The sequence below is a fragment of the Mugil cephalus genome, chromosome 4 (assembly GCF_022458985.1).
Source record: "Mugil cephalus isolate CIBA_MC_2020 chromosome 4, CIBA_Mcephalus_1.1, whole genome shotgun sequence".
NCBI lineage: Eukaryota > Metazoa > Chordata > Actinopteri > Mugiliformes > Mugilidae > Mugil > Mugil cephalus.
The window spans coordinates 7523617-7548448 of record NC_061773.1 but is presented as its reverse complement, the minus strand read 5'-3'; the positions used below and the strand labels follow the sequence as shown (position 1 = coordinate 7548448).

The following is a 24832-nucleotide window of genomic DNA, read 5'->3' as shown; positions in this document are numbered from 1 at the left end:
TTGTATTTATGGAGTCTTGTATTGCACAGTGTGTGCTATGTCTTGGGTGGTCTGATATTTCCTGCACATTTACAGTCAAAAGTGGTCAGTAATGAGCCTCTATTTCCTGCCTTTAAATCACCTCACGTACAAACTAGTGCAGTGGTCCCCATGCTAGACTGCACAACTGGATCAACAGCAGGAGTATATGTGCAGCACTGGCACAAACATTTGGAGAAACAAATGTTAGCACTGCCAGCCCACACATATAGCATTGCTTGGATGAAGCAGGTTATGTTTAAGTTACTGTATTCTCCCCTCATTTCAGAGCAGTTCGAATCCCTGCAGTGCAACTTCAGAGTATATATTTTATGCTGCAGGTCCAGAGGAATGTTATTTCTGGTGTTGAGATGGTCCAGACCACAGATTTGAGGGGGAGGGCCAGGAACATTTGGAGGAAATGGGTGTTGAGAACTCCTCCTAAATGCAACTACACATTCCGACTCTGTACACTTCTCTGAAAGTTTTGGAGCTCAAACATCTGCAAGGAAAAAAGGGCAGCGAAATACGACGGAAGCAACAGAGAAAATAAAAGTCTGAGGACCGCTGAGGTTTAAGGAATCTAACCGGTAAGAATTTTCTGCTAAGCTAAAAAAACAAACAAACTTGTGTTGGGTGGTGCAGAAGTGCCTGGACTTTCTGACTCATGCAGCCGTAGTGTGAAAATGACTAAAGAGAGATGCAGGGCGCACCCAGAAGTGGACACTAAAAACGTGTTCAGCTTCTGAATGAACTCTTATGAAGATTAGTTTTTTCCATTATGATGCTTGCATTTTCTGTGGTTTCTACTTTTTTTTCTGTCTGTGCCAGCTGTACCTCAAACTGTTACCCAGTGTAGTAGTGTGTGATTAAACACATGCTGTTTTTATTAGTCCACAGTAATGAAAGCAGTATTTTTCCTCTCTGGACAGAGCACAGTGGGAAAAACAAACAAGACGTATTCAAACACCTGAAAGTCTACTGGCACACGGAAGGGAATGCAATGTACAAAAGTCTACGTTTTGATATGTTACATGCAAGTTTTTATTATAAAATTGAAACATTTTTATTGTGTGCATTGTCCCCTGTCTGGTTTAACTACCTATGATACGGTAGTTTGAACTGTGACAAAGACAGTCAACTATTTAAAGAAAGCTATTACTAATTTTTAGCTGCTGACTGAATGGAAACTAAAACTCTTACTTAATAATGTTACTTCCCCTTGGGACTCTGTTAGAAGGGAGTACATTTGTGGCAACATCCATGAAAAAGGAAACAACTGTAAGTCATAGCATCGGTTGTCACGGTTTCACTACATTCTTGTTTACAGAGGTTACAGGGTGCTGATGGTTAGATGTTTTCCTTAGAGACCGGACAGACTCTGAAGATATGGTGACCACCCTCCCCTTTCTCTGGCATGCTTGTGGCTTTATAAATGACCAGAGATTGTCAGCGCAGATGCAGAGTTGCATGATGAAAGTGGCCAGAGTTTCCTCAAGAGGCGGACAGAAGGTCCACTGTTTCAGGCCACTCAATTCTCCGGGCCACTATAAATAACAGCAAGGGACAGGAAGTGTTTAGCAGTGGTAAATAATAGTCATTTGACTTAGGTAACATCCATGATATGTCTAATTATGCTTGATGTGTTCATCCATTAAATGTTTTATCCATTAAAATATATTATACAATAACTGTATTATTTGCAAAATATGCTTTACATCCCACAGCGGTCATGGCCTGTCTGCTCGTCTCCCTAACTGTGCTACATTTGGGCACGTTGGCCATGCTCCTCATCGCCACACTGGAGAAGGTGAGATACACTGGAGCATTAATGTTTGTTTATTCCTTCTTACAGTAGATGTCACTGTTACTCCTTGTAGTATTTAAGGAAAACCAAACTAAAAATGCTGTACATCAACATACTGTGGTTTTAAGCAACAAGCCTCTCTGAGAAAATGTCTTCGAAGCCTTCAGTTCTTCATTCTTTTTTCTTTCTTTCCCTCCTGTAGTCCTGGTGGATATGGGCAGACTCAGAAATCTCTGACCTCTGGTATAACTGCTACCATGATAATGTCACAAATACCTGGCTGTGTGCTGCTACTAATGAAAGTGGTAAATCATCAGAGTATTTACATTTGCTAGTTTTCTGGTCACACTTTGCTTTTCTTTGTGACCGAATATCGAATAACACTTCTTTTTGTAACATGCTCTTCCAGACTGGCTGCAGTCTGTCCAGGCCCTCATGGTCCTCTCTGTGGTCTTCTCCTCCATCTCCTTCCTGGTTTTCCTGGGTCAACTGTTCACCATGTCCAGAGGAGCTCTCTTCTACTTCACTGGCCTCTGTCAGGCCTTTGCAGGTAAAAATCTAAATCCAAATAACAGCGTTACACAACACAAAGTTTTAACTCTCTTGTTTTCTTTCATCATTGACAACTGTTGTTAAACTGTTTGAAATGATCTTAGACTTTATTAGATGTTAAGAGAGTAAACGCATATAGAGGTAGGCCTATAATTTGACTAAAGTAAGTCTCCAACTTGTTACATTCTATTCTTTAAAAATTGTGCTTCTATCATCTTCGGTTTTAAAGGACCCCGTTTAGGGACACCCTCTAGATGAGGTTGGGGATTACATCCAACAGAATATGCCTCCTCACCCCTCAAACAAGAGGTGAAAAAATTAAGCTAGCAGGCAGTGCCAGTTTGGCAAATGGCTCCCCCCAAAATCAATTGATCCTTAAGCAAAGTTTGTACCTCTGCAGAACATAGATAGGGTAACCTACACACGTAGCCTATGCCAATGGGAGTCAGCCAAACGCTAGTTGCCGCTGTATGGCTTTTTACCAGTCGGGTTTAATTTTTGTTTCTGCTTCCAGCTTAACTTTCTACTTCCTATTTCACTTTCAACAATGATGACTGAAACTTTTGTTGAAATTTGACTGAAGACAAGTCATACAAACGTTTATATCACCAAAGCTCCCCAGTTAACCTTTCCTCAATCCGTGCGTTTACATGTACGGCTTAATCAAGTTATGCTCAAAATTCGACTTTCTGACTACAGTCTTTGGCCCAGTTTACATGCAATGGAGAAAATCGAATAACTCACGTGAACATATCCTCCTCCTCCACACTAGGTGGCGATATATGTCTTTTCAGCGGGTTAATACCACGTTAATACGTCCCGTTTTCCAGTTGACCTATTGCGTCATATAATAATCAAGAGCAGTTCATGCAGCAGACCTGCATTTCAAACAACAACTGTAGGGATAATAGTACATTTTTTATTCTCGTACATTCGTGCTACTTCTGGTGCAGGTAAGATATGCACTATCCCTCAGATGGTTCTTCTAATGGCTCTGTTTACATTCTTCTTCTGCGATTAGCTTTCTTGGATGTTTTTGTTCCGGAGTCACATGCCAACGCAGTGGTTGTGGAGCATGCGCACACACATTTTTCGATTGAAAACTGCAATTTACCGTATACATGCCGGAGAAAATCAAATTCCAGTCGCATTATCTGGGTGTCTCAATCAGATAATGAGAACTCCAATTTTAATGGTAACGTGTTTACCTGCACTTAAGCTCTCCTGTTATAGTGCGATTAAGGCACTAATTTGTTTTTTTTTTCACGTGCATGTAAACGCAGTGAATGGGACCCATCTTTTGTGATCCAAAACAATAAATGCAAAAATGTAGCCGCAAATAAGCAGAGCAGACCAATCACAGCTCTTGTGGTCTGTGTTGCCATGACAGTTAATGGAATTCCATCAAGAACAAGAACAAACGTGACTAACGCCAGTTATGGGCATGTGTCATAAGGGGCGTGGCTATTGTTCTTGTTCTTGATGATGTCATAATGATGTTATCAAATTACCAGCAGGAGTTATTAAATAATCTTTCTCATTCTGACTTATAGTGTCCAACCCAACAGCCAGATGATCAGCCCACTGTGGCTGCAGGTGGAGGTCTTAGCCTCCTCAAGACACCAGGCCCATGCTTACTGTGTAGCCTCCAGCCAAATCGGTGGAAGGCCATTAGCAGCCTTTACAGATGTATTCAGATGTTGCATTAAGATGACCAACTTTAGTCCCTTTCACATTGAACAAAAAATTTGTGAGATGTTTCGTGTGATGTTGTGGTTTTCGACCTGGGTCAAATGAGCTGGCAATCGACCCAGGATATTACTGGCTCGGCTCTGCTCGGCATCGATGTGAACAGGAATGCCATGTCGACCCGCCGATTTACACAATGACGTTGACGTACCTGCCTGTCTCATTCTGACTTTATCACTGGACGGCCTGTCAGACTGTGTCATTGTAGAAGTTCCAGGGCTGTGAGCAGCTCAAAAACAGAGCAAAGTTTTGGTCTACTCCCATAAAGAGGGGCAGAGATTGTAGTCCATTTTTTTTCGATCTAATGTGTTATATTACATGATCGTCAATGGAAGCACATAGGTGAATTAGCCCTACGTCATGTTTAGGAAATTGCACAGATCGGGGAATGCATGTGTGACTGTGTTTATATACAGCTGTATAGCTATATGGGACACTTTTTTTATTGATCATGGCAGCGCACTGGCAAGACCATGAGATCCGTGAGCTGTTCTGTAGAAGAGGAGATTCGGTGGTAGATATCGGGCTCTGTGCAGAACACAGTGATTTATTCAAATATCAGCAGCCTTTTGAAAGAACAACAACCTGAAAACATTAAAAAATACACCATGCTGTCCATTGTTTACCTCTCAGTGCAGTGTACTTAAATGTTGACGTAAATGATAATGTTATCGACATAATGACGTATGAGAGGGAGGAAAAAACAGGCAGGCAGCTCTCACAGCGGGAGATCAGACCTGGGACTTCTGGTGATGTGAAAGCAGGGTGAAAGCAAAGGTGGAACCGGATCAGGATGTGAAAGGAGTATTATAGAGTTAATTCACCAACACTCCATTGAGACATTCCATTCTAACACCAGTTATTATGAAATGTTACACATTTAACTCTACAAAGAATATAATTAACTCTACTGTTGCTAAAATTTCGCCAACACCAGAATTTGAACCTTTACAGTGGCAAACCAACAATCCACACTATTAGATCAATGAAATCTAACACTATGCCTGGCAGTTATAGTAAATCATCACTTTAAACTCCAAATATGTGGTTTAATTTTTAAAGATTCATAGGAAATAGTGTAATTGAGTGTCATGAAGTTTCATGATAAAAATGACCTGAACTATAATTTTGTCAAAAACAAATAAATGAAATTGTCTCTGTGACTCTTACAGGTTTCACGGACTTCGCTGCATGCCTCATCTTCACCTTCCACAGAAAGGAGATCTTGAACGACTCCAGAGACCTGAGCAGAGGGCGCTTTGGCTACTGCTTCATCCTGGCCTGGCTGTGCGTCCCTCTCCTCCTCGTGAGTTCAGTCCTCTACATCCACCTGCGCAAGAAGCAGTGAGGGAAACCACAGAAATGGAAACTGGATTATGGATTATGGCCATCTGATCTCTCTTCATCCTCTTCAGTTTAACAGTTGGCGCAATATAGGATTGAGAATTAAGTTGCTTTTTATTTCTGAATCAACGTCCACGGCCCCACATACTTCAACACGTGGTGTGTGGGACATTGGGTTATTATGGTGACGTCTCGGTCTGAGAGGCATGTCTTTGGAGCACAGACCACATCTAAAAAATAAAATAAAATAAAATAAAAAAAACTACAAACCAGCCCTTGTTTAAAATACAAACCTCATTTTACAGGAATAGTTGTCAATATATGCGGATCGGATTCATGTGTTTAAAATGTAATATTGTTTTGAACTCAACTGAACTTTTTTTGTGCATGTGTTACTCATTAAAAAGCTTTACTAAACAATACTCGCATCTTTAAAAGGTTAAACCTGCCTAATATCCCCTTTTGTTATGTATAAAGTGTTATTTGTCTAACACAGACTGTGTACTATCCTCTGGCATTATACTGTGGTTGTGTAAGGCTGCTTTGTCCTCTGATCACTCATCATATTTGGGTTGTTGTTTACTTTGTTACAAGTATACTCCAAACATTTTCTGCCGAATTTGATGAAACGATTGGAATCTGAGCGGAATTTCTTCCGCAACATCAGGTCTCACAGTCACGCAACAAATTCCCATATTAAATCAAAAAGGAACTGTGGCACGGTTACACTTGTTGTAACTTTAGATTCAGGAGTCAGATAGAGCATTTCATAGTAAACTACAACAAACCTACCTGTCAGGCTGGACCACTCTAAAATGAAAGCTATGAGCTCCATGCCAAGCGTCACAGGTACAGCTTGAATGGTTATATTGTTCACATAACATCCAGGTGAGGCAGAGGCTGAAATCAGAATATAGGAGTCTGTGGTTTAGTTTCGGATATTTCAGCTGAAGCTAAGAGGGTTAGGACTGGGTGTCAGAGCAGAGAAACAACCTGTCCGTGGAGCAGTATGACTGGAATCTAAGAACAATGTCGGCAGCAAGGAGTGGAAGGGTTAAGACGAGTGAGACGACACGCCAGGGAGGGGACACGTCAAGACACTCCGCGCCTCAGAGATCATTTGTAATATTTGCCTAAACAGCATTGGAGGTGAGTTTCACAATGTGTTGATTTCTTCATACTGTCTCTTCTTTATTCTCCCTTTTTTTTTAAAGCTTACAAAATAACGGCTAAACCACTTTTATTTTTCCATGTATTTTGGGACAAGGCTGCTGCAGAGAGGTGAAACCATCAAGGCTGGTGTGTTTCTCGACAGAGGTGCCAAATAGAGTGACTTTTTGCCAGAGGACTTAATGAAATTATCACTTCAACTAGACTACAGGACGACATGAGAGGGAACTTGGAGAGTTAGCACTTATTCCCAGGGACACACCAGGCTGCGGTCATGTCAAACTCCCAAGAACAAAGTCTGAATGAGAATGTCGTCTTCCTGCCGGTGGACGAGTCCTGCCCAGAGTTCCTCCACTCTGAGAGGGAGCGTGAAGCAGTGGAGAGACTCCTGAGCGTAGGACCAGAGGCCTTCTACAGCTGCATCGGCACTGAGCGCTCTGGCTGCTTCTTATCTTCAGAGGAGGTCGGCCAGATAACCAGCTGGGCTCAGAGCTTTCATCACAGCCAAGCACAAGAGGAGAATGGAGTGGAGGGAAACTCAGAGACGGAGGGCTTCTGTTCAACATACTTCCCTAGCCACACAGACCTGCCGGTCCCAGACCTGGAGCTGGGCTGGCCTGACAAAAACCCCTGGGTGACAAATGGAGGTGTTTCAGTCCACACCAGTCCTCCCGCTCTAGGAGACCCTCCAGTCCGGGAGATAATCCGACGCTACTTGCAAAATTCCCGCCACGTATGCGAACATTTTTACAGGCAGCAAATGTCTGCTTTTTTTTTTTTTTATATAAAATACAAGTACTTAGTTGAACTTGATACATTTAAACTAATACATATGAGATAGAAATATACTTTTTGTTTCATTGCTAATTAGGGTTTTAGGGTTTTAATTTTACCCAGGAAGCTACGTGCACCAGCTACAACAACAAAATACAGCTTAACTGTGAATCCATAACAATGTGCTGGTTTAAAACCTCAACATTTTTCAGGTGTTATTAAAAAAAACAAAAAATTAGGTGTTTTTGTGTACGGGCTAAGCAACATTTTTGCTAAGCACAGGCTAAGCAACATTTTCTGTGCTGTACAGGTAATAGCCATCGTGACAGACAGATTGACAGACGGTCCCATCATCAGCGATTTACACAACGCTGCCTCCCGGGGTGTCCCTGTATACATCATCCTGAACCAAAGGTCCATTCAGGAGAATTTCACATTCAGCAGGCTCAGACATCCGGTGAGTCCACACCTACAGAGCGACACACACCTAGCAGCCATCCTGCGGTGCATGTTTGACAAGCAGAAACAAAACAGAGTTTTCATTGGCAAAGGGAAGCATGTTGTGGCCTGTCCTTTCTAATAAAAGAAATTCTACATCTAAGCCACTAACAGCTAGACATTTTGCATTAATGTTCCAGTGAAGTATACCTTAAAGTGGAAGTGTGTCTTTTTGCTTTGGCATGCGTGTGTTAGGAATGTGACATGTAGCTTTAGTCAAACTGGTTGCACGGCATTCAGAGTTGTCTGTGTTATCTTGAAGTGCTGAAAACCTACCTAGCAATTACAAAAAAAAAGAAACATGTATTTTCTCGAATGCTGTGCATGAAATGGAAGAACATACAATCTAAATTTCAGAGTGATCAGAGGATCTCAGGTTTCTCAATTTGAAAAATTAATTCTAGTTGTGTAAGCAGTGTGGCTTCAGGGCTGGCAGTGCCAGCTGGACCTGGGCCCAAACTGCGATGTCTCGTTTGGAAGAGGTAAATCCAGAATTTACTAGTTAACTGCTGTTGTCTGTTCACGAAGGCAATGGGAGAACAAGCCTTCTGTTTGGCTGCACCTCGCCTGTGGAACAGTCTCCCCATCCAGCTGACAGCTGATATGACAGTGATCTGTGTATTTATATACATATATATATATTTCTTATATTATGCTTTTATGCTTGAAGCACTCTGAGATCCGTGGATGAAAAGTGCATTATAAATAAAATGTATTATTATTATTATTATTATTATTTAATTCCGCACAGTTGTCATATTTACCTACTCTTACATGTGATTTCGTGTGCAGCGTTGTGGCTAGTGGGGCATTCCAATGTCTCCTACTCTCATTCATAACTAAGCACACTGCTACTGTTATAGTTTAAAGTTTCTCAGCCTTAGGGAGCCTCCTACTGCCCTGGGACCTCAAACAATTGCCTGCTTTGATTAGCAAAAAATTTGTCTCAGCCTTTTTCAGGTGATGTGTCCTGATGTATGTCCCCTGATCTTTTTTCCAAGCGCTATTACTGGGTCAGAATATCACTTCAGTTAATAACCTAACATTATGTACTAGATTCTAAACTGATCAATGATGGCACAACGGAGACCTACACAATATTAGGAAGCTGGTCATAATGTTAGCTGGACATCAGTGACCTTGTGGTCTGGGCCTTTTCTTTTAGTGGCGCTCTTTCTGACTAGATCACACAGTCTGTTAACTGATTTCACCGACTAAATCTTGAGTGCGTTTTATTTAAACTTTTATGACCAAGAAACCAGTGGAACAGGATCGAGATTTATCTATTATTGGAATGCAACTTGCCTCCCTTTTTGAGACCTTTCCAAGTATTGGGCACTCATCCGTCAAAATGCCGCTTGGATGATTAAAATGATTGTAGCAATGCTGCGGATTGTTTCTGTTGCAGCTAAAGGAGTTTTAGATCAGGTTCAGTGATTCCTTGTTGAGGCAGCGGCTCTTAAACTCATTACGGAGACTGGCTTGACTCTTGCTTGAGGTCGGAGGTCTGTAACAATTGACTTTAACGTTTGAAGTATCTGTGCTCAGTTCCTCACGGACCCTTGATCTTCTTTACATATTGAGTCCCTGATGAAAATAATATGCAGCCAACCAACACCAAGTGGACCATTAAAAATCAGGTGCAGATTTTAATTGTTTTGTGAGTGATACGATGTCTGAGCTTTATCTTGTGATCTGACAGTACATACGGGTCCGAGTCCTTGGAGGAAAAAGCTTCTGTTCAAGAACAGGAAGAATGGTGGTTGGGGAAATGAAAGAAAACTTCGTCCTGATTGATTTAGAGACAGTGATTCATGGCAGCTACAGGTAAACAAACACGCCTTTTAACTTTAATACTCACATGCAATACATTCACACACAGGGCTGACATAATGAGTCTGTTGCTGTGCTCCTCACAGCCTCACGTGGACTGACGCTCACCTGCACCGACAGCTCATCACTGTTCTTCGTGGACCAGTTGTTGACTCCTTTGACAGGGAATTCAGGACTCTGTTTGCTGCTTCTCTCCCAGTCCCTGACACTTGGAGGCTCACAAATACCCTCGTGAACGTGCCTCATCAGCTAAAAGACTTTTCAGAGATCAGGTTCCAAAAACAGCTCTCTCTGGAGCATGAAGTTGGCCACCCTCCATCCCCACCTGCAGATTGCCTCATGGACTGGGAAGCCATGGGTGTTGTTAACAGAGACTGCGTCTCCCTCGGCAGCCATGTTGATGAGGAAATTGTAGTCAAGGAAATGCAACTGCAAAACGACATGCAATTTAATGATAGAAAGACGCCCGATATGGACGGATTAACTTACAATGAACACCAGTTTGTGGAAAAGAGAAGGTATTGTGCATGGATCTTCTGGACTAAACCAACCTTCACACCATCATTTCCTTACATTGCATACTTTGGTTTTAAATTGTGATAATACTTCGTACTGAAGTTTAATTCCAAATTTGGAGATATATTTTCAGTTTCTTTGTAGTTTTTTAGATTCTTTCCGTCCGTAGAAAACAGCACAGTTTTACAGTTTTGTGTTACAGGCTGCTTCCATGTCTTTTCTGAAGATTTGTTTTTGTATTGACAGGATCAATGAAAACACCTCTCCAGAGACGACCACTGCGCCACATAAATCAGCTTTCAGGTGAGGCTCGTTTCAACCAATTCTCTGATCATTTATGATGAAAACTATTCATTTTTCAATCCAAAAAGAGTTTGAAAAAGGCAACTCATCATAAACTTGCTTTACATGCTTCTGTTAACAACCAGAAACTGGTAAAGCTAGTGTCAGTAACGGCCAGATATTTCCTTGTTGTTGGGAGGGAGGTTGTGGGTGGATTGTTTGGTTTCCACCATGGGCAAGTCTGTATATTCCTGCCCATTCACTGCACTGAACAGCATACACTACATTACTCTGTTTCTGCCTCGGTGTTTGTCTTTGGGATGGACTGGTTTTTGCCTAAGTGTATTACCAGGGTTGAAATACATTGGAATGTGTTTTTCTTTCATTGTATTACAACAAAATTGCAGGGGGCTCATCACAGTGGCATAGCATAGATATCCAGCGTTCTTCTTCTAGGGCAGGCGATGATCTTTTGTGCCGTTTTGACTATCCTCTGCACAGCCTTTTTCTGACCAGACTGTGAGTCCATATGTCAGCGTGATAACGATGAGTGTGTGGTAGGGGGCCACCATCACTGCTCTGCTGAGATGACTTTTCTGAAGGAACTTTCTGAAGTGAAACTTTGTTGTGTGTACTGTCCAGGAAAATTAGATTGTGACATGTGTGCAGTTACACACAGATGCCTTTAATGAGGAGGGGTAGGTCTTTGGACTTCATTGTGATATGCTGTCTCATCCCCATCCGAGATAAGACCAATGATGGTTGTGTCATCTCATCTCATCTCATCTCTGGTGTTGAACGCTGAGCTGTAATCGATGACATAGATGTGTCTCTGTTCCTGGTGCTGTAAGGCAGTGTGAAGGGCAATGATTACGGCACCCTCTGTGGACCTCTTCTGTCTGTATGCAAATTGATGGCTGTCGAAGGACGAGGGGAGGTTGGCTTTTCTATGCTGTGCTATCAGTCTCTCTAGGCAAGCTTCAGTCTTGTGGGTACAGGCTGTGCTCGGTGTGGAACAGTTCTGATGACCCCTGGTTTATGCTCCAGGTGGTACTGGGAATAATAATAATAATAAATTCTGATGAATGTGAGTGAGTTTCCTATATATTTTGTATATAGGAATACTGCGTTGAGGCTTTGGTCTTCTTCCATGTGCACAAGACAGTCCATTAAGGCCAAGGTTGGTTCTACTGTCCTTGGTGTAATTCTTTCGTAGTCTTTCCCGTTCTTCTTTTGTGCATTCTCTAGTGAGGATACACGTGAGATACAGTGGTTTCTTCTGGACTCAGTGTGATGTTCCTGACAAAGTATCTGGAGTTTTCAATGTGATGTTTCCCACCAACTGAGACAGGATGTTTGCCAGGTGCTTAGCACTGTTATCAGAGTTCTGAGTTTATCCTGGTGATGATAGGTCTAAGAGGGGCCTTTTGCGTTCTGCGGAGCCCCTAAAGGGACAAAAAAATATTTTTTTTTTTTCCAGAACTCTTTCAAGCGAGCACTCAAAACCTGAAAGTTTCTGGTGCGTTCCTGAAAGTTTTCTTGTATCTCAGAGTCCAGGGGTTAACTCGTTTATATTTTGACCCGGGACTGCATTATAAAGACATAGCTATTTTTCTTGCAAGTCGTCATGGTTAAAAAGAATTTTGAGGTCATGTAGTCTGTTTTGGTGCAGGGGATACAGCGGTTTGGATCGTGTTGTCAGTTTCATTGAAGAACAGCTGCAAACATCTGGCCAGCTCTGTGGATATAGGTGGATGTATACAAAATGCAAGGAAAGTGGATTACGCGTAAAGAAAGAAGACTACAAAAGGCTTTTATTGCAAGTCGGTCCCCATATCTTTTGAAATATTGTCCCAATTCATCATCTGTCATAACACTAATGACATTGATGTTGACCTGTAAAAAGACAGGCAAGCGTCAAAGACATCTGAAACAGCAAACAAGGTAGAGAAAGCTTGCAATGCTGTACAATACATGTACATTTCAGTTGCTCGGAGGCTGTTGGATGCCGATTCAGCTGCTGTGTGCACCTGGAAGTTTTGCGCGTCTGCACCAGAAAATGTTTGCTTGCGCACGTGAAACTTTCAGGTGCATTTCTTTTCATTTCTCATGTCCCTTTAGGGGCTCCGTAGTTTGCCTTCCCCCAGGTACAACCAGTAGTAAAGGAGTCTGTCGATTACCTTCTCCTTTTCCAACTATTGTAGGTAGTTATTATTTAATATTTTTTATTATTTAGATTTTGTAGGTGTCACCGAGAAGGACATTCACTTTGGTGTGATCATCCACCGCATTCAACACCACTGTGCATCTTCTCTTGTCGGCCCACAGCACGGTGATGTCCTGGTCTCCTTGCAGGACATCATCTAAAGCGTTCCTGTCATGGATGGTGATGTTTAAGCACTCGAGAAGTAGACCGCTGTTACATGCCTAGAGTTTCCTATTTAAACCTCATCTTCCCACTAGTCTCTTAGAACTGAAGAAGCTTCTTGGATGAGAGATGAAACATTTTCTCAAAAAACTCTAAGTCCAGCTGCCTTTTTCAAACACCTTTTAGATATACCATGACCTGGATGACTGAGTATCTTCACAGACTATTCATTTTACTGATGTTTTATGCAAATCTCTAAATATTGTCAAAGCAGCACAGATCCCGTGATCCCGCCAACAGACCCAGCAACTATCGATAGGATGAAAAGGTGACAAAAAAAGGAAATACGGAATTAAAATTTTTGTTAAAATGTTGTATTAAGACTAATAATAATAATTAAAAAAAATATCCTGCAGGGTGGAGCAAAGAATAGAGCGAGCAGTTTCCAGGCAAAACTCCCAAGAGCAGAGGACTCATTTACATGACAGAAATACAGCCCCAATGCCAAAACTTTTCCCTGTTAAGAAAAGAGAGCACACACAGAGGGAGCCTATTTTGGAAGAGCCGGAGATAAGAGCAGGTGGAGCCCGCTCCAAAGTGGAGAACACACCCTCTTCTAGAGTAAGTAAATGTCCTTTACTGTCAAAACCCCTCGAATAAGCTTTGACACTCGGGCTCCAGGTGAAAGTGAGATGCATTTTTTTCTCCTCTCAGAGACCTATAATCTTGAGGATGCCACAGTCTGACAGCTTCAGCTCTCTGAGTGACATCATGAAGAGGATTCAGCAGGGCTCTTCAGGACTGCTCAAGAGACCGACAGATTCTGTGGAACGGACCCAGTCCATGATGGACCTGAGCAAACACAGTAAAGAAGCGCACCATGAAGAAAAACAGGGGGTTCCGGTGCCGAGGTTTAAAACCAGTGTAAGTGAAAGTGAAAAATTTATGAAAGGACAGAAAGCTGGTTAGAGGAAAGTCAAGTCAGTTCATTCATTCACTTTTTGTAACCACTTAGATCCTGTCCTAGTTGTTGTACAACCTGAACAGGTCCCAGAACCTTCTTGCTGTGATGAATCAGGCTGTTTCAGGGAATCAAAAACACATTTTCATTTCTTTTACAGAAAAAAATGTGAAATGATTCCAGTACTTTCACTGGTTCACAGAAAGAACTTAGCAGTTTTCACCTGGTTTATTTTTGTACAAAATCATATTAGTAATGTTTGACTGTTTTGTGGTGTTGAAAATTAAAGAAGGAAAGTTTTTTTTACAGGTATCAAGTAATCTTTTGCATTTCTGGACATGCTGAGATCTCCTGACTTGAACAATGAGTGCTGAAAGCATCCCCAGATTTCCTAGTTTATTAATTTGTTGGACATTCACAGGGATAGTGATGCATATTTACTTGTGATACTCATCACATGTCAAACTGTTTCCTTTGAAAAAAAACTTTAGAACCGCTGTAGCTATAAAATAAAACACAATTTCCACATATATTGACAGTATTTGATGCTGTAATCTGTTTTTTCTTGGACAGTATGACCCGGATCATATGACGCCCGCTTTAGCCCTGATGAAGAAGAGAAATGATCAGATCAAATCAGAGTGGCAGAGAAGTCAAGAGAAATTCATGCCCAGGGAGAGGCCTCGCAGCTCCAGCTTTGCTGCTCTGGGTATGGACTGGAGGAGGCCGATTACAGAGAAGGAAGAACAACAAAAATGAAGAGCGAGAAGGCAAAAGGCTGTTGCGAATAACTTAATCTGTTACTAAGGAGGGGCAGCTGTCAGTGGTGTACATGAAGTGTTACTAACTTAAAATGTAAATCAAAACAGACCTGGGAAATAAAAAATAATGTTAATATGCTAAATGTATGCAAGTTGTATTGTTATATTAATAATAATATCCCACTGAATCTGATCATTATTTGTTACAGTGTTTGAAATAAATGTTTTAACTGACAAATAGTTCTGTTCCTGCAATCAAGTAAATATGGATAAGATATTGTGGAAGAGTATCATGACTGATATTTGTGTTATCGCTGATTCAATTAAACTTTGAGCCAGTGGGAGAAGATGTATATTTCCACTGAATACAACAAATGAGAGTGAAAGTAGAGAAGGTTGCTGGCAAATCAAGACAGTCACAAATGGCAGAGAATATGACATAACGTCAGTTTGAATCATAGAGTAGACTACTTAAGATTCTGAGTGACATATTAAACCCATGCTTGGATATGACAAGTTCAGTATAGAAATAGATAAGAGGGATATATCTAATACCATAGACACTGAATTGTTTTTATTTTTCAACTTTTGTCATGATTATGTGGGCTCAAAAGGTGCATTTATATTTAAAATGTGTTAATAGTTTGGAAATGGGAAGGATGTAACCTGATTCAGTCACGGCAAATCCCCTTGTTTCACTCATTGTTTGTGATTATTTACTTTACTAACATTAAGACTACCACTGAAGATAGGAAGATAAGCAAAATAAAAATATATAAAAATAATAACTTTACAGCGCACTCGAAAAAAACCTGTGGCTATAAACAACTGGAAAGAGTGACTATTAATTTCGAGCAGTAGGGGGCAGCACTACGAGGAGGCAGGGTACGGTGCGCCTGACCAAGAGGAAGAAGAAGAAATCACGGAAGCACATGGTAGTCCGCTTTGAAAGCGTTGCTGTTTAACTTTACTGATACTGATATTTACTTCTTTTTTTTTTAACTTAATTGGAAGGTTAAAAAAAGAGTAGCACAGAAAGCTGCCAGTTTTCTAACACCCTGCTTTGTTGCTGCTATCCTGCAGCAAATTAGCTTAATACGTTTCCATCATGGTTCGAGCACTACGGTGAGTTTGACTAAAACTAAGCTTCATTTTTTGATCGTACATTGTGTTGACCTTCGTCTGCTGTACGTCTGATACGCTCTTCACACTAAAACACTAAAAATTAAAGCAGAAATGATGTGAAGAAATAAAGCCGGGGTTCTATTATACAACCATCCTCTAAAAATGCAGCAGAGCAAACGCTGAACATCTCCCTTTACTGCTCAGGAGTAAAAAGGTACAGAGGCAGAAGAAGACAGAGCAGTATGATGAAGATGACCCTGAAGCCTACAAGAAAATGCCCGTCCCAGATAAGGTAAGAGGGGCAACGTCTTCTGTCTTCATTCTCTGTCTTGTATCAGTGTTGTTTTGCAGCTGACAACGTAGGTTCATCATACAACAAGTCCAGACTGTCTCTAAAGGTGGCCGCATTCCTTTGTATTAAAAATAAATGTATACATTTGGACCTATATCAAAGTCTCACTGTCTCATAATATCTTCATTTATTGATACTGTCGTTGTTATTAATGCAGTCTTTAAAACGTCCATGAACCTGAAAAATGTCTTTAACTCAAGCTCATGGGTTTGACACTTTGTAAATGCAATAATGATGAGTAAAAGAAAAAAGTAAGGCATATTCACATCAACAGGCACATCACAACCTAAACGATTATATGCTCGCTTAACCGTGTTGTAAGCTCAAAAGCTTTGACTTATAAAAATAATAATACAGAAAATGCTGTTGCAAAAATACATCTACAGATAAAAGACGATCACTATGAGAAATAAGATTAGTTTCTGGTACTAATAGTTTTCCATATTTATTTGTTAATGTAAGTGTAATTTAATTCGTGAAAAGTTTCATTCTCTTGGTCGTTGAACATGTTATGACCAAAGACTCATCAGGTTAGGCTCAGATTGTGTTGTCAATACAACAATGAACAATCCTCTTAATTATGAACCAAGTATTTTAACGTTGTCTTCTTTCTTCCTTTTCAGAGATCATCACAGTACACTAAGGACACGATCGATCAGTTCCATGATGAGAAGATTGCGGTACGTTCCCTTCATTGGTTGTTCTGTGTAAAGTGTCTCCCCGTGTAATTATATTCTCTAACCTTTTCTCCTCTGTGGACGTCCTTGTCACAGAATCTTCTCGCCCGTGGTGTTCAAATGGACAGCGACCAGGAGGCGCTGGACGACGAGGTTTGTGTTCGTTTGGATGTAGCTTCAGATAATAAATGTTGAAGTGGAAAAAGTTTAGCTCATCTGAATTTCATAGGAGGAAGTGATGGCCTTGGATGATTCTGAGTCAGAAGATTCGGAGGAGGAGGAGGAGGAGGAGATTGAGGAAGAAGGGACAGACATGGAAAGTGACATAGACGGGAAGGATGAAGAAGGTAAACTTAAAATCATACATTTATGGAAAGTTATCATTTTACTGCTGAGCTAGCCTTTTAAATGAAGTTATGTTTTTCCTCAGATCTTCCAAATGAAATGGCGTGGGGCACCAAGAAGAAGATGTTCTATGACTCGGATTATGTGGCCGCTAGTAAGCTTTTTTTTTTTTTTTTCCCAGCTATATTGTTAAGGCAATTTCTGCTGAGTTTATTGCCTGTGTGACTGATTGTTATTGTGTTATTCCAGAGGGGAAATCACAAGAAGAGCTGGAGGCTGAGGAGCAAGAGGAAGAAGAAGAGGCCAAAAACATCCAGAAACGTTTAGCTGCAAATCTGAGCGAGGAGGATTACGACTTAAACTTTTTCCAGGTATTTTTTATTGTGAATCCTTCAGGTCGGCCCTGCAGTTAATTCCTGATTATGATGCATTTTGTTGTTTTATCTGTCTGTAAATAAAGGAATTTGCTGCTGAGGAGAAGGATGAAAAGAAGACTGTAGAAAAAGAGGAGAGGATTGTAAAAGACCTGAAACAGATGTCGCAGAAGGAAAAAATGAAGCTGTTGAAGAAGGATTCACCAGAGCTGCTTGAACTTATTCAGGACTTCAAGGCAAAGGTAAGACATGCAGCCAAAACACACAAGTGAAACTACCCAAAATTACTTAAGCCATTAAGGTGAATTCTTACTGTCTCTGTGTGTGATGTTTGCAGCTTTCTGAACTGAAGGACGAGCTGCAGCCGCTCGTACAAATGGTCAAGGACGGAAAGATCCCAGCAGGAAAGGTGGATGCTCTCAGCTTTCTTTATATCTGTGAATTTGTTACTGTAGTCTGAATTTTATCATATTAATTTAGCTTATGTAACAATTTGATTTTACACTTTCATGGCTAGTGATTCAGTGTCTTACTACATGCACCAATCAGCCACTACATTATGACAACCTTCCTAATATTGTGTAGGTCTCCCTTGTGCCTCTAAATCAGTTGTGACTCATCAGAGAATAGACATGGGTCTTCTGAGGGTGTCCTGTGGTGTCTGGTAACAGGATGTTGTTAGTGGGGGTCTTTGGGTCCTATGGGTTGAGGGGAGGGGCCTCTGTGGATCATCCCACAGATATCAGTTTGGGATCTAGTGAATTTGGAGGCCAGGTCAACACCTTGTGCTGTTCTTCATGAGTTTTTGAGTTGTTCCTAAATGGTTTCTGTGTGCCTGTGTCCTGTTGGGGATGACTCGAAGTTTCCCAGCAGTAAATGTGTATTTTCACAAGGTGGTTGTTGGTCGTTAGATGCTATTCACTTCACCTGTCATTGGTTTTAATGTTGTGGCTGAAAGGTGTATATTTGTTCATGTTGATTTTTTGTAATTTATAGTTGTAAAGTACATAGCAACTTGCAGCGTGAACGAGACATGCTGTCCTATGGTTATTTCAGGAAATTCTGTGAATCTCACCACTTTTGTCCTGTCTCCTAAAGGGAGCCGAATACCTCAAGACAAAACAGCAACTTTATCTCAAGTAAGTTGTGATTAAATTTATTTACATGTCATGAAATCACGTCATAACCCGTCTTTGACCGACTAACAATTCTTTCCTGCAACAGTTACTGCACAAACATCAGCTTCTACTTGGTGCTGAAAGCAAAACGAATCCCTGCTCACAGCCACCCTGTGATTGAAAGACTGCTCACCTACAGAAATGTAAGTTTACACATTAATACCAACACATGGGGCCTATTTCAAGACCTTGGGTGTATAAACTCTGAGTCTAACCCTGAACTTGGAGCTGAACATTCATTTATGTGGTATATAACAAAACTCATCACCAATAGTGCACTGATGCTATGATTCACCATGGCAACAGGTACATGATTAATTTACTGGAGGGAGAAATGTGTCACAGTTCACATGTAGTCAGTGAGAGAGTGAGTGATTTGGAGAAGAAAAATAGACGATAAAATGTTGGAATTTGTTTATATTAAATATTTGAATCTTATATTTATTCAGGTGTCACCTGACGGAGACACGACTGCAATTGTCAATAATTATTTCAGACAAATTAAAAATACAAAAATATGTACAGTAACCGTGACTGTGGAGATTTGCAGTTGAAAAAGTTAAAACTGTATTTAACTTCTCTAATTGAACATGTACTAAAAACATCCACATCACTGATCAGTGTCTTCGAGCTTCACACTTTTTTTTTTTTTTAACCACGTGTAATGTCCTTTTTCTGATGAGTGATGAATAATAAAAAGGCTGGATCAAACAGTACTGAAAGTGTTTCCAGGTAAATTTGTGTTTCAGATTAATTAACCTGCCTTAATGAAAGCATGTTTGGAAAATGAGGACAGATATTTTTCCCTCATACAGATGTCTGTTTCTAAGTTAGGGTCTGGTTATTTAAAATGTCCTTGAATTAAATGGTTTCTGTTGTGTACTTTGATATGGCTGTAAGAATGAGGAAATACAACATGGAAGAGGAAATGAAACAGCTTCTTAAGGCTTGTTGAAGAAAAGATGCAGGTCAGGTTGACAGGTTACCATGGTAACAGACTCACTGTTAACATGATTGTGGAATTAAATCCCAGATTTTCAATCAACTCAACCGATGCTGCTTTCAACCTGTGTCATATAGTCAGAAACATGTACTAATTTAAATGGATGTAATTTCATCTAGTTGACTGTTTTAATCTGCATCGTGGGACAAACAATCATGACACATCCTCACAGACACCCACATTAAATACACAACTATTCAAAAAAAACAGCCCTCTGTCTTACTCAAAAATACTGTCTGCAGCTCATCAATGATATCGCTGAAGTCGATGCTCGACTTGCACCGGAGTTTCGCCAACTCCTAGCTGGTGAGCAGAAAGGTAAAAGCACCAGCAAGCCAGCAGAGGGAAAGAAGACCAAAGTCTCTAGTAAGAAGGAAAAGGTGAGTCTGTTTTCTTTAGTGTAATTAATCTAACGGACCTTCTCACATTGAACCGGTTGTTACCTTTTAACATGAAACTTGCTAAAGCTAATGAGTGCACACTGGATACTTGATACAGGATTCAGGAGAAGCTGTGGCTGAGGGTGAGGACGACTCGGACTCCGACCTGGATGAGGAAGCAGCTTTGCGTTTCTATAGAGATGTGGAGGAACGCCTGAAATTAAAGAGGAAGAAACATGACCCAGAAACTGAAGAGTGAGTATGACTTGAGTCTTTAGTTGGCAGTCGGGACTAAATCAATCAGGGAAAAGTCTTGATAAATCCTGAATTTGTTGCAGACTGAAGGAGGAAGAAGGTGAAGAGGAGGAGGAGCTGGATCCTGACGCAAAGAGAGGGATCACATATCAGGTACCGAGTGGCAACCACTCACACATTAAAAGAGTATTCACACTTAAGGATTTGATGATTAATAGACGTTTTGTCTTAATTCAACTTTTCACCACAAGGAAGATTTTATTTTCTAACAAGACTGAATTAGTAAACTGAGGTGTTGGTCTTCTGCATTTGTTTTCAGGTTCGTGATTTGTGAAATGAGGAGTAAACTTTAGAGACTATGTACCTTTTTCTTTTTTAACACCACCTACTGGACAGACTCAGTAATACATGACATATTGGATCCATACAAGAATATGGATTACAGTGCATTTGCTCAAGTCTGGTTTCTATACTTGAAAGTACATGTTGCCAAGTTTTTCAAAAAGCTTCTCTTTACTTACTTTTTCGTTACTCGTGTGCCTTTAAATGTTTATTATTTGCTTTAAAGCTTGAGAGAAATTTCTTGTTTTTTTTTTTTTTTTCTGTTTGACACAACTTATACTGATGGACTGTTATTTTAATAATGTGTCTCCAACAACTCCACAGATGGCTAAGAACAAGGGGCTCACACCAAAGAGGAAGAAAATTGACCGTAATCCCAGAGTCAAGCACAGAGAAAAGTTCAGACGGGCTAAAATCCGCAGAAAGGGCCAGGTATGTATATTCTGTACACGGAGGAAACTAGATTTATTACATCAAGAGCATCAAAAAGCTTCTACTGCTTGTAGTCAGGAGTGTGAGTGTTTTGAGTCAAGTACATATACGTGATGAATATTGTTGAAACTTGTTCACATTCACCAGGTCCGTGAGGTTCGTCGAGAGGAGACGAGATACAGCGGAGAGCTGTCTGGTATCCGTGCTGGTGTCAAGAAGAGCACCAAACTCAAGTAACCAGCAGAGAGCCAAACATATACTGTCAAGGGTAGCCATGGGGGTGAAAATATACCAGTGGACTTTACTTTTAAATGTTTATTATAGTCGTAGTAACGCAGGTTTAACTGTAATTATTGTAAAACCATAAAATGTCTTTCTGCCACGGATTCTTGGACCGTGTGAATAAACATTTAAAATCTGTCAATAACTTGAATGTGTCCCATACAGAAACAAATATATTCTTGAGAGATTCATTTTTAGAACACAGAAAAGACACAGAAGGCATTGTGTGTGTATATTTAGATACTACCACGGTTATGCAGCCATACAACACACCGAATATACAGCAGCTTATCAGAAGTAGAAGCAGGTGTGAAGTCAAGCCCAGGATCGGGATCAGGTGAGAGCACGGACACAACAACCTGCAGCTGGATCGTTGACTCAGACGTGGAGACTGTGACTGTCAGCCCACTTGTTGAGTGATGAACTTGCTGTGTGCTGACGTCAGGTTGCTCACTATCCTCTCCTCTATCTCAACCTCGTTCTTCGCATCCTCCTCCGTGACCACCAGCTCAGCCTGAGTGTCGGGGGTCACCACCACCACGTAGCCCCGTCTAGAGTCCAGTACGTTGGCCACCACCGCTTGGTGCCTGTAGGTGTCCAGAGCCCGTCGGGCCTTTTCCAGCAGGATTGTTGCGTCTGTCTCGAGCTTGAAGGATGTGACAAATGCCTGAGGTGCCCAGTCCTTCACCAGTGGGGACAGTATCTTAGGGACCATCTTCATGCTGAGCTGAAGGGGAAAAAATGAATAACGAGTCAAAGTGACTGAATTACTTGTACAAACTGTCGTGGCAATTCACTGAGTAGTTGCTGAGATCTTCCAGCCTGGGTCAGAGCGGTGGACTAGCAGACACAGAAGCATTTCTTATTTTGGCACTCACCTGAAGAGGCCCATTAGAAGACTGGATTTTATGCTCAGGCATCTCGGACGCTGGGATGTAGAAATCGGACACGGCTGCAGCCAAGTAAAACATGGCCTTTGATCCTGAGTGCAGAATAAACAGGTGAGGTCATATTCTGAAGACATACCAATGGATCCAAATCTTCAGCCTGTCGAAGCCTTGATTCCCAAAATGTACCTATTGCGCTGAGAGCCTGCGCCGCCGCTTTGAGGAGATGCAGATACTCTGACAGGGTGCTGAACTCAATGGGCAGAAGAAGCCTGCCGTCTTTCACCTCGTCGTATCGCTTCAGCACTTTGGCAATGTTTGGAAGCACCTGCTGGTTGACCACCACTTCTCCAGCCGCCCCTTCTCCGCCTCTGAACTGCAGGGCGTCCAGCATGTTTATGGTTAAGAACGTGCGGGTGTAGGGGTAGAGGGAGCGATGCCTGTGGAGGAAAATGACAGCATAGCCGGAGTCTATGAAGTACTCTGCAGAGGAAGCTCCGCGTCTGCCGCTGCTGAAGTTGTCGAGGAAGCGAACAGTGCGGGACTCGAGGGGAACCTTGGTGCCTCCAGACGTGATGAGGACCACCCTACGACCCGCCGCTGCGTGGTGCGTGGCAAAAGCAGCCATCTTCTCTTTTTCCTCCTCGACGTGGGAGGGAGCAGCGAATTCTTCAGCTAGCTTCCCATCAATAGAGGATATTCTGGGTTCAGCCATCATCTAATTAAAGAGAAGAAGCGTCGTAAAGAAAGCGGATTCTGTAATCAAGAGAAGTGATGGTGACACGAGCTCAGAGCATCTCATCTGTGTAGTCCGCCTGTTAAAGCACTTGTATAATGTATTTTTTTTTAAGTGAAGGTTCTCAGTTTTACAGATCAATAAATGTCTATAAAGAAAACCAGGACTACACAAAAGTTTGTCTAAACGAATTTCCCTAATTGAAGGTGAGTATTGGGTTGTAATTGGGTCATAAAAAATATTGCACATTTTTTATAATAATATAAAAAAAATATTGCACACTGGGACCATATTCAAGACCAGAGAATGTCATAATAATTTCTCTCAGTGCAGTAATTAACTGTGGCACTGCTACTTCAGCAGGTCTGACTGGTTCACTAATGTAACTTAGATTAGATATTGAGGTTATTGAGGCAGCCAATGAGAAAATCTGTAACTATAAAATGTCCAGCTAATGACATAATTAGGTTCCTTTTTAAAAAACAATAAAGACACCCTAATCAAAAATATATTGAAATTAATATTGCTATGCAGATGAGGCCACAGTTTGCAGAGAAGTTGCAACATTTACCAAATTTCTTTACTAGAAGACAGTAGGGAAAAGTGGGTGAGAATAATACAATAAAAACTGTTTAATATAGTCAATAGGTGCAGAGCAGCCGCGCACATCCAAGGTAAACAGGAGCACAAATCAAATCATCAGGAAGGGAAAAGAAAGTCCGCACACTTGAGCTCCCTCTTTAAGTGCATTTGTCAAAAAAAAGAGTTAAATCTGGGAAAATGTCCCACTCATATCAACGGTCAGTTGTGTAATATCATTTGTAGGTCAAAGGGAAACTTTAAAGGTTGAGATAATAATGATGAATTAATGAGGACTATACAGAAACAACTGCAGCAATTTAAATACAGTCTATAGGTTTTACTAATTATACACTTGCAACCATCCTTAACACACGTGGAAAAATATCTTCCGTGAAAAAAAAGGTAATGTTGCATTACATACCTACATATAAACCAAGCCACTCGGTATGCATAAGTGAAATCATCTATTTTTATTCTTTATTTTGCGAACGCTTCTTGGAGTTTGTCGACTCCAGTCTCACCATTTATTTGTAAAGAAATAAATAAGGTGTACGCTTTCTCCGCATGTCTCAGAGTTTAGTAACATGACGGGCGAGATAAACTGGATAAGTAACTCTTAAACCACACTCTACTGGCAAATAATAATAAATAAAATCACACACTGTGACCTCAGCTGCAATTTGGCTAATACTTTGTAACCGAAACAAGAAAGTGAGCAACACAAACAAGACGACGTTACTTACAGACAGCACTGCAAGGTGTCCTGCTCTGTTTTCCGTGCCAGCTGTCAAACAGGATACCTCTTCCACAACAACTTCTGCACTTCCTGAAACCATTGACTCCAACTCTACGCTTTTTATAAATACAGAGAAAACCCGTTAGCGCTCCCGTAGGTCATATATGGTACTACTAGCTATTAACACAGCTTTCACATACAGTCAGCTTGAGGCAGTAGTGCGTCAATTATTTTCCGCTTTCGTATGAGGTGTCAGACTTAATGAAAGATTAGCATCATCACTCAGACGCAAAGAGGCCAAGGGGGAATTTCTAGTAAAGGGGATGTTTTTTGGATCGGATTGCCCCACTGACTGAGCAGAGTTGCTCGATGAACGTGAACGCGTTCAGAATGGATATTCGGACAAGTGATTTCTGATGACTTTTAATACTAGATGACTTTTAATACTCGCTTTCTGGGATGGAGGGACGTCAGTATATCTGAATTAGTCATGTATTCAGATGTACTTAAAAC

General features: G+C 41.0%; 4 protein-coding genes across 5 annotated transcripts; 3 read left to right on the top strand and 1 right to left on the bottom strand.

Moving 5' to 3' along the window:
* Window positions 1-423: 423 nt before the first annotated feature.
* On the top strand, window positions 424-5732 carry emp3a (epithelial membrane protein 3a). Its single transcript, XM_047583161.1, has 5 exons — window positions 424-608; window positions 1746-1828; window positions 2028-2130; window positions 2235-2375; window positions 5299-5732. The coding sequence occupies exons 2-5, from the start codon at window positions 1751-1753 to the stop codon at window positions 5472-5474; spliced, it is 498 nt and encodes a 165-aa protein (XP_047439117.1). The 5' UTR covers window positions 424-608; window positions 1746-1750; the 3' UTR covers window positions 5475-5732.
* A 291-nt stretch (window positions 5733-6023) lies between these two features.
* On the top strand, window positions 6024-15418 carry fam83e (family with sequence similarity 83 member E). Of its 2 annotated transcripts, none has more exons than XM_047583157.1 (10): window positions 6024-6619; window positions 6738-7373; window positions 7725-7871; window positions 9615-9739; window positions 9832-10263; window positions 10508-10564; window positions 13186-13239; window positions 13328-13532; window positions 13626-13835; window positions 14446-15418. In XM_047583157.1, the coding sequence occupies exons 2-10, from the start codon at window positions 6915-6917 to the stop codon at window positions 14629-14631; spliced, it is 1875 nt and encodes a 624-aa protein (XP_047439113.1). In that variant the 5' UTR covers window positions 6024-6619; window positions 6738-6914; the 3' UTR covers window positions 14632-15418. The 2 variants fall into 2 exon arrangements, with proteins under 2 accessions (XP_047439113.1, XP_047439112.1); XM_047583156.1 differs by having other exon boundaries at window positions 13183-13239.
* A 124-nt stretch (window positions 15419-15542) lies between these two features.
* utp3 (UTP3 small subunit processome component) lies at window positions 15543-21520 on the top strand. The gene is made up of 16 exons (XM_047583158.1): window positions 15543-15758; window positions 15963-16050; window positions 16734-16790; window positions 16884-16940; window positions 17017-17134; window positions 17218-17286; window positions 17382-17503; window positions 17593-17748; window positions 17844-17915; window positions 18605-18645; window positions 18731-18827; window positions 19930-20067; window positions 20186-20322; window positions 20406-20475; window positions 20989-21096; window positions 21244-21520. Exons 1-16 carry the CDS (start codon window positions 15742-15744, stop codon window positions 21331-21333), a joined length of 1437 nt encoding a protein of 478 aa, XP_047439114.1. The 5' UTR covers window positions 15543-15741; the 3' UTR covers window positions 21334-21520.
* ppcs (phosphopantothenoylcysteine synthetase) lies at window positions 21397-24417 on the bottom strand. The gene is made up of 4 exons (XM_047583159.1): window positions 24327-24417; window positions 22455-22983; window positions 22257-22360; window positions 21397-22105 (listed from the first exon to the last, which is right to left on the bottom strand). Exons 2-4 carry the CDS (start codon window positions 22981-22983, stop codon window positions 21779-21781), a joined length of 960 nt encoding a protein of 319 aa, XP_047439115.1. The 5' UTR covers window positions 24327-24417; the 3' UTR covers window positions 21397-21778.
* Window positions 24418-24832: the final 415 nt, after the last annotated feature.

Coding starts and splice junctions, on each gene's coding strand:
- utp3 (XM_047583158.1), top strand. Junction 16,791..16,883: donor TCCATGATGAGAAGATTGCG/GTACGTTCCCTT, acceptor TCCTTGTCACAG/AATCTTCTCGCCCGTGGTGT. Junction 18,646..18,730: donor AAACAGCAACTTTATCTCAA/GTAAGTTGTGAT, acceptor TTCCTGCAACAG/TTACTGCACAAACATCAGCT.
- ppcs (XM_047583159.1), bottom strand. CDS start 22,983: ATGATGGCTGAACCCAGAATATCCTCTATTGATGGGAAGCTAGCTGAA. Junction 22,361..22,454: donor GCAGGCTCTCAGCGCAATAG/GTACATTTTGGG, acceptor TTCTGCACTCAG/GATCAAAGGCCATGTTTTAC. Junction 22,106..22,256: donor CTTCTAATGGGCCTCTTCAG/GTGAGTGCCAAA, acceptor TTTCCCCTTCAG/CTCAGCATGAAGATGGTCCC.
- emp3a (XM_047583161.1), top strand. CDS start 1,751: ATGGCCTGTCTGCTCGTCTCCCTAACTGTGCTACATTTGGGCACGTTG. Junction 1,829..2,027: donor TCATCGCCACACTGGAGAAG/GTGAGATACACT, acceptor TCCCTCCTGTAG/TCCTGGTGGATATGGGCAGA. Junction 2,376..5,298: donor CCTCTGTCAGGCCTTTGCAG/GTAAAAATCTAA, acceptor TGACTCTTACAG/GTTTCACGGACTTCGCTGCA.
- fam83e (XM_047583156.1), top strand. CDS start 6,915: ATGTCAAACTCCCAAGAACAAAGTCTGAATGAGAATGTCGTCTTCCTG. Junction 13,533..13,625: donor AGAACACACCCTCTTCTAGA/GTAAGTAAATGT, acceptor TTCTCCTCTCAG/AGACCTATAATCTTGAGGAT. Junction 13,836..14,445: donor TGCCGAGGTTTAAAACCAGT/GTAAGTGAAAGT, acceptor TTTCTTGGACAG/TATGACCCGGATCATATGAC.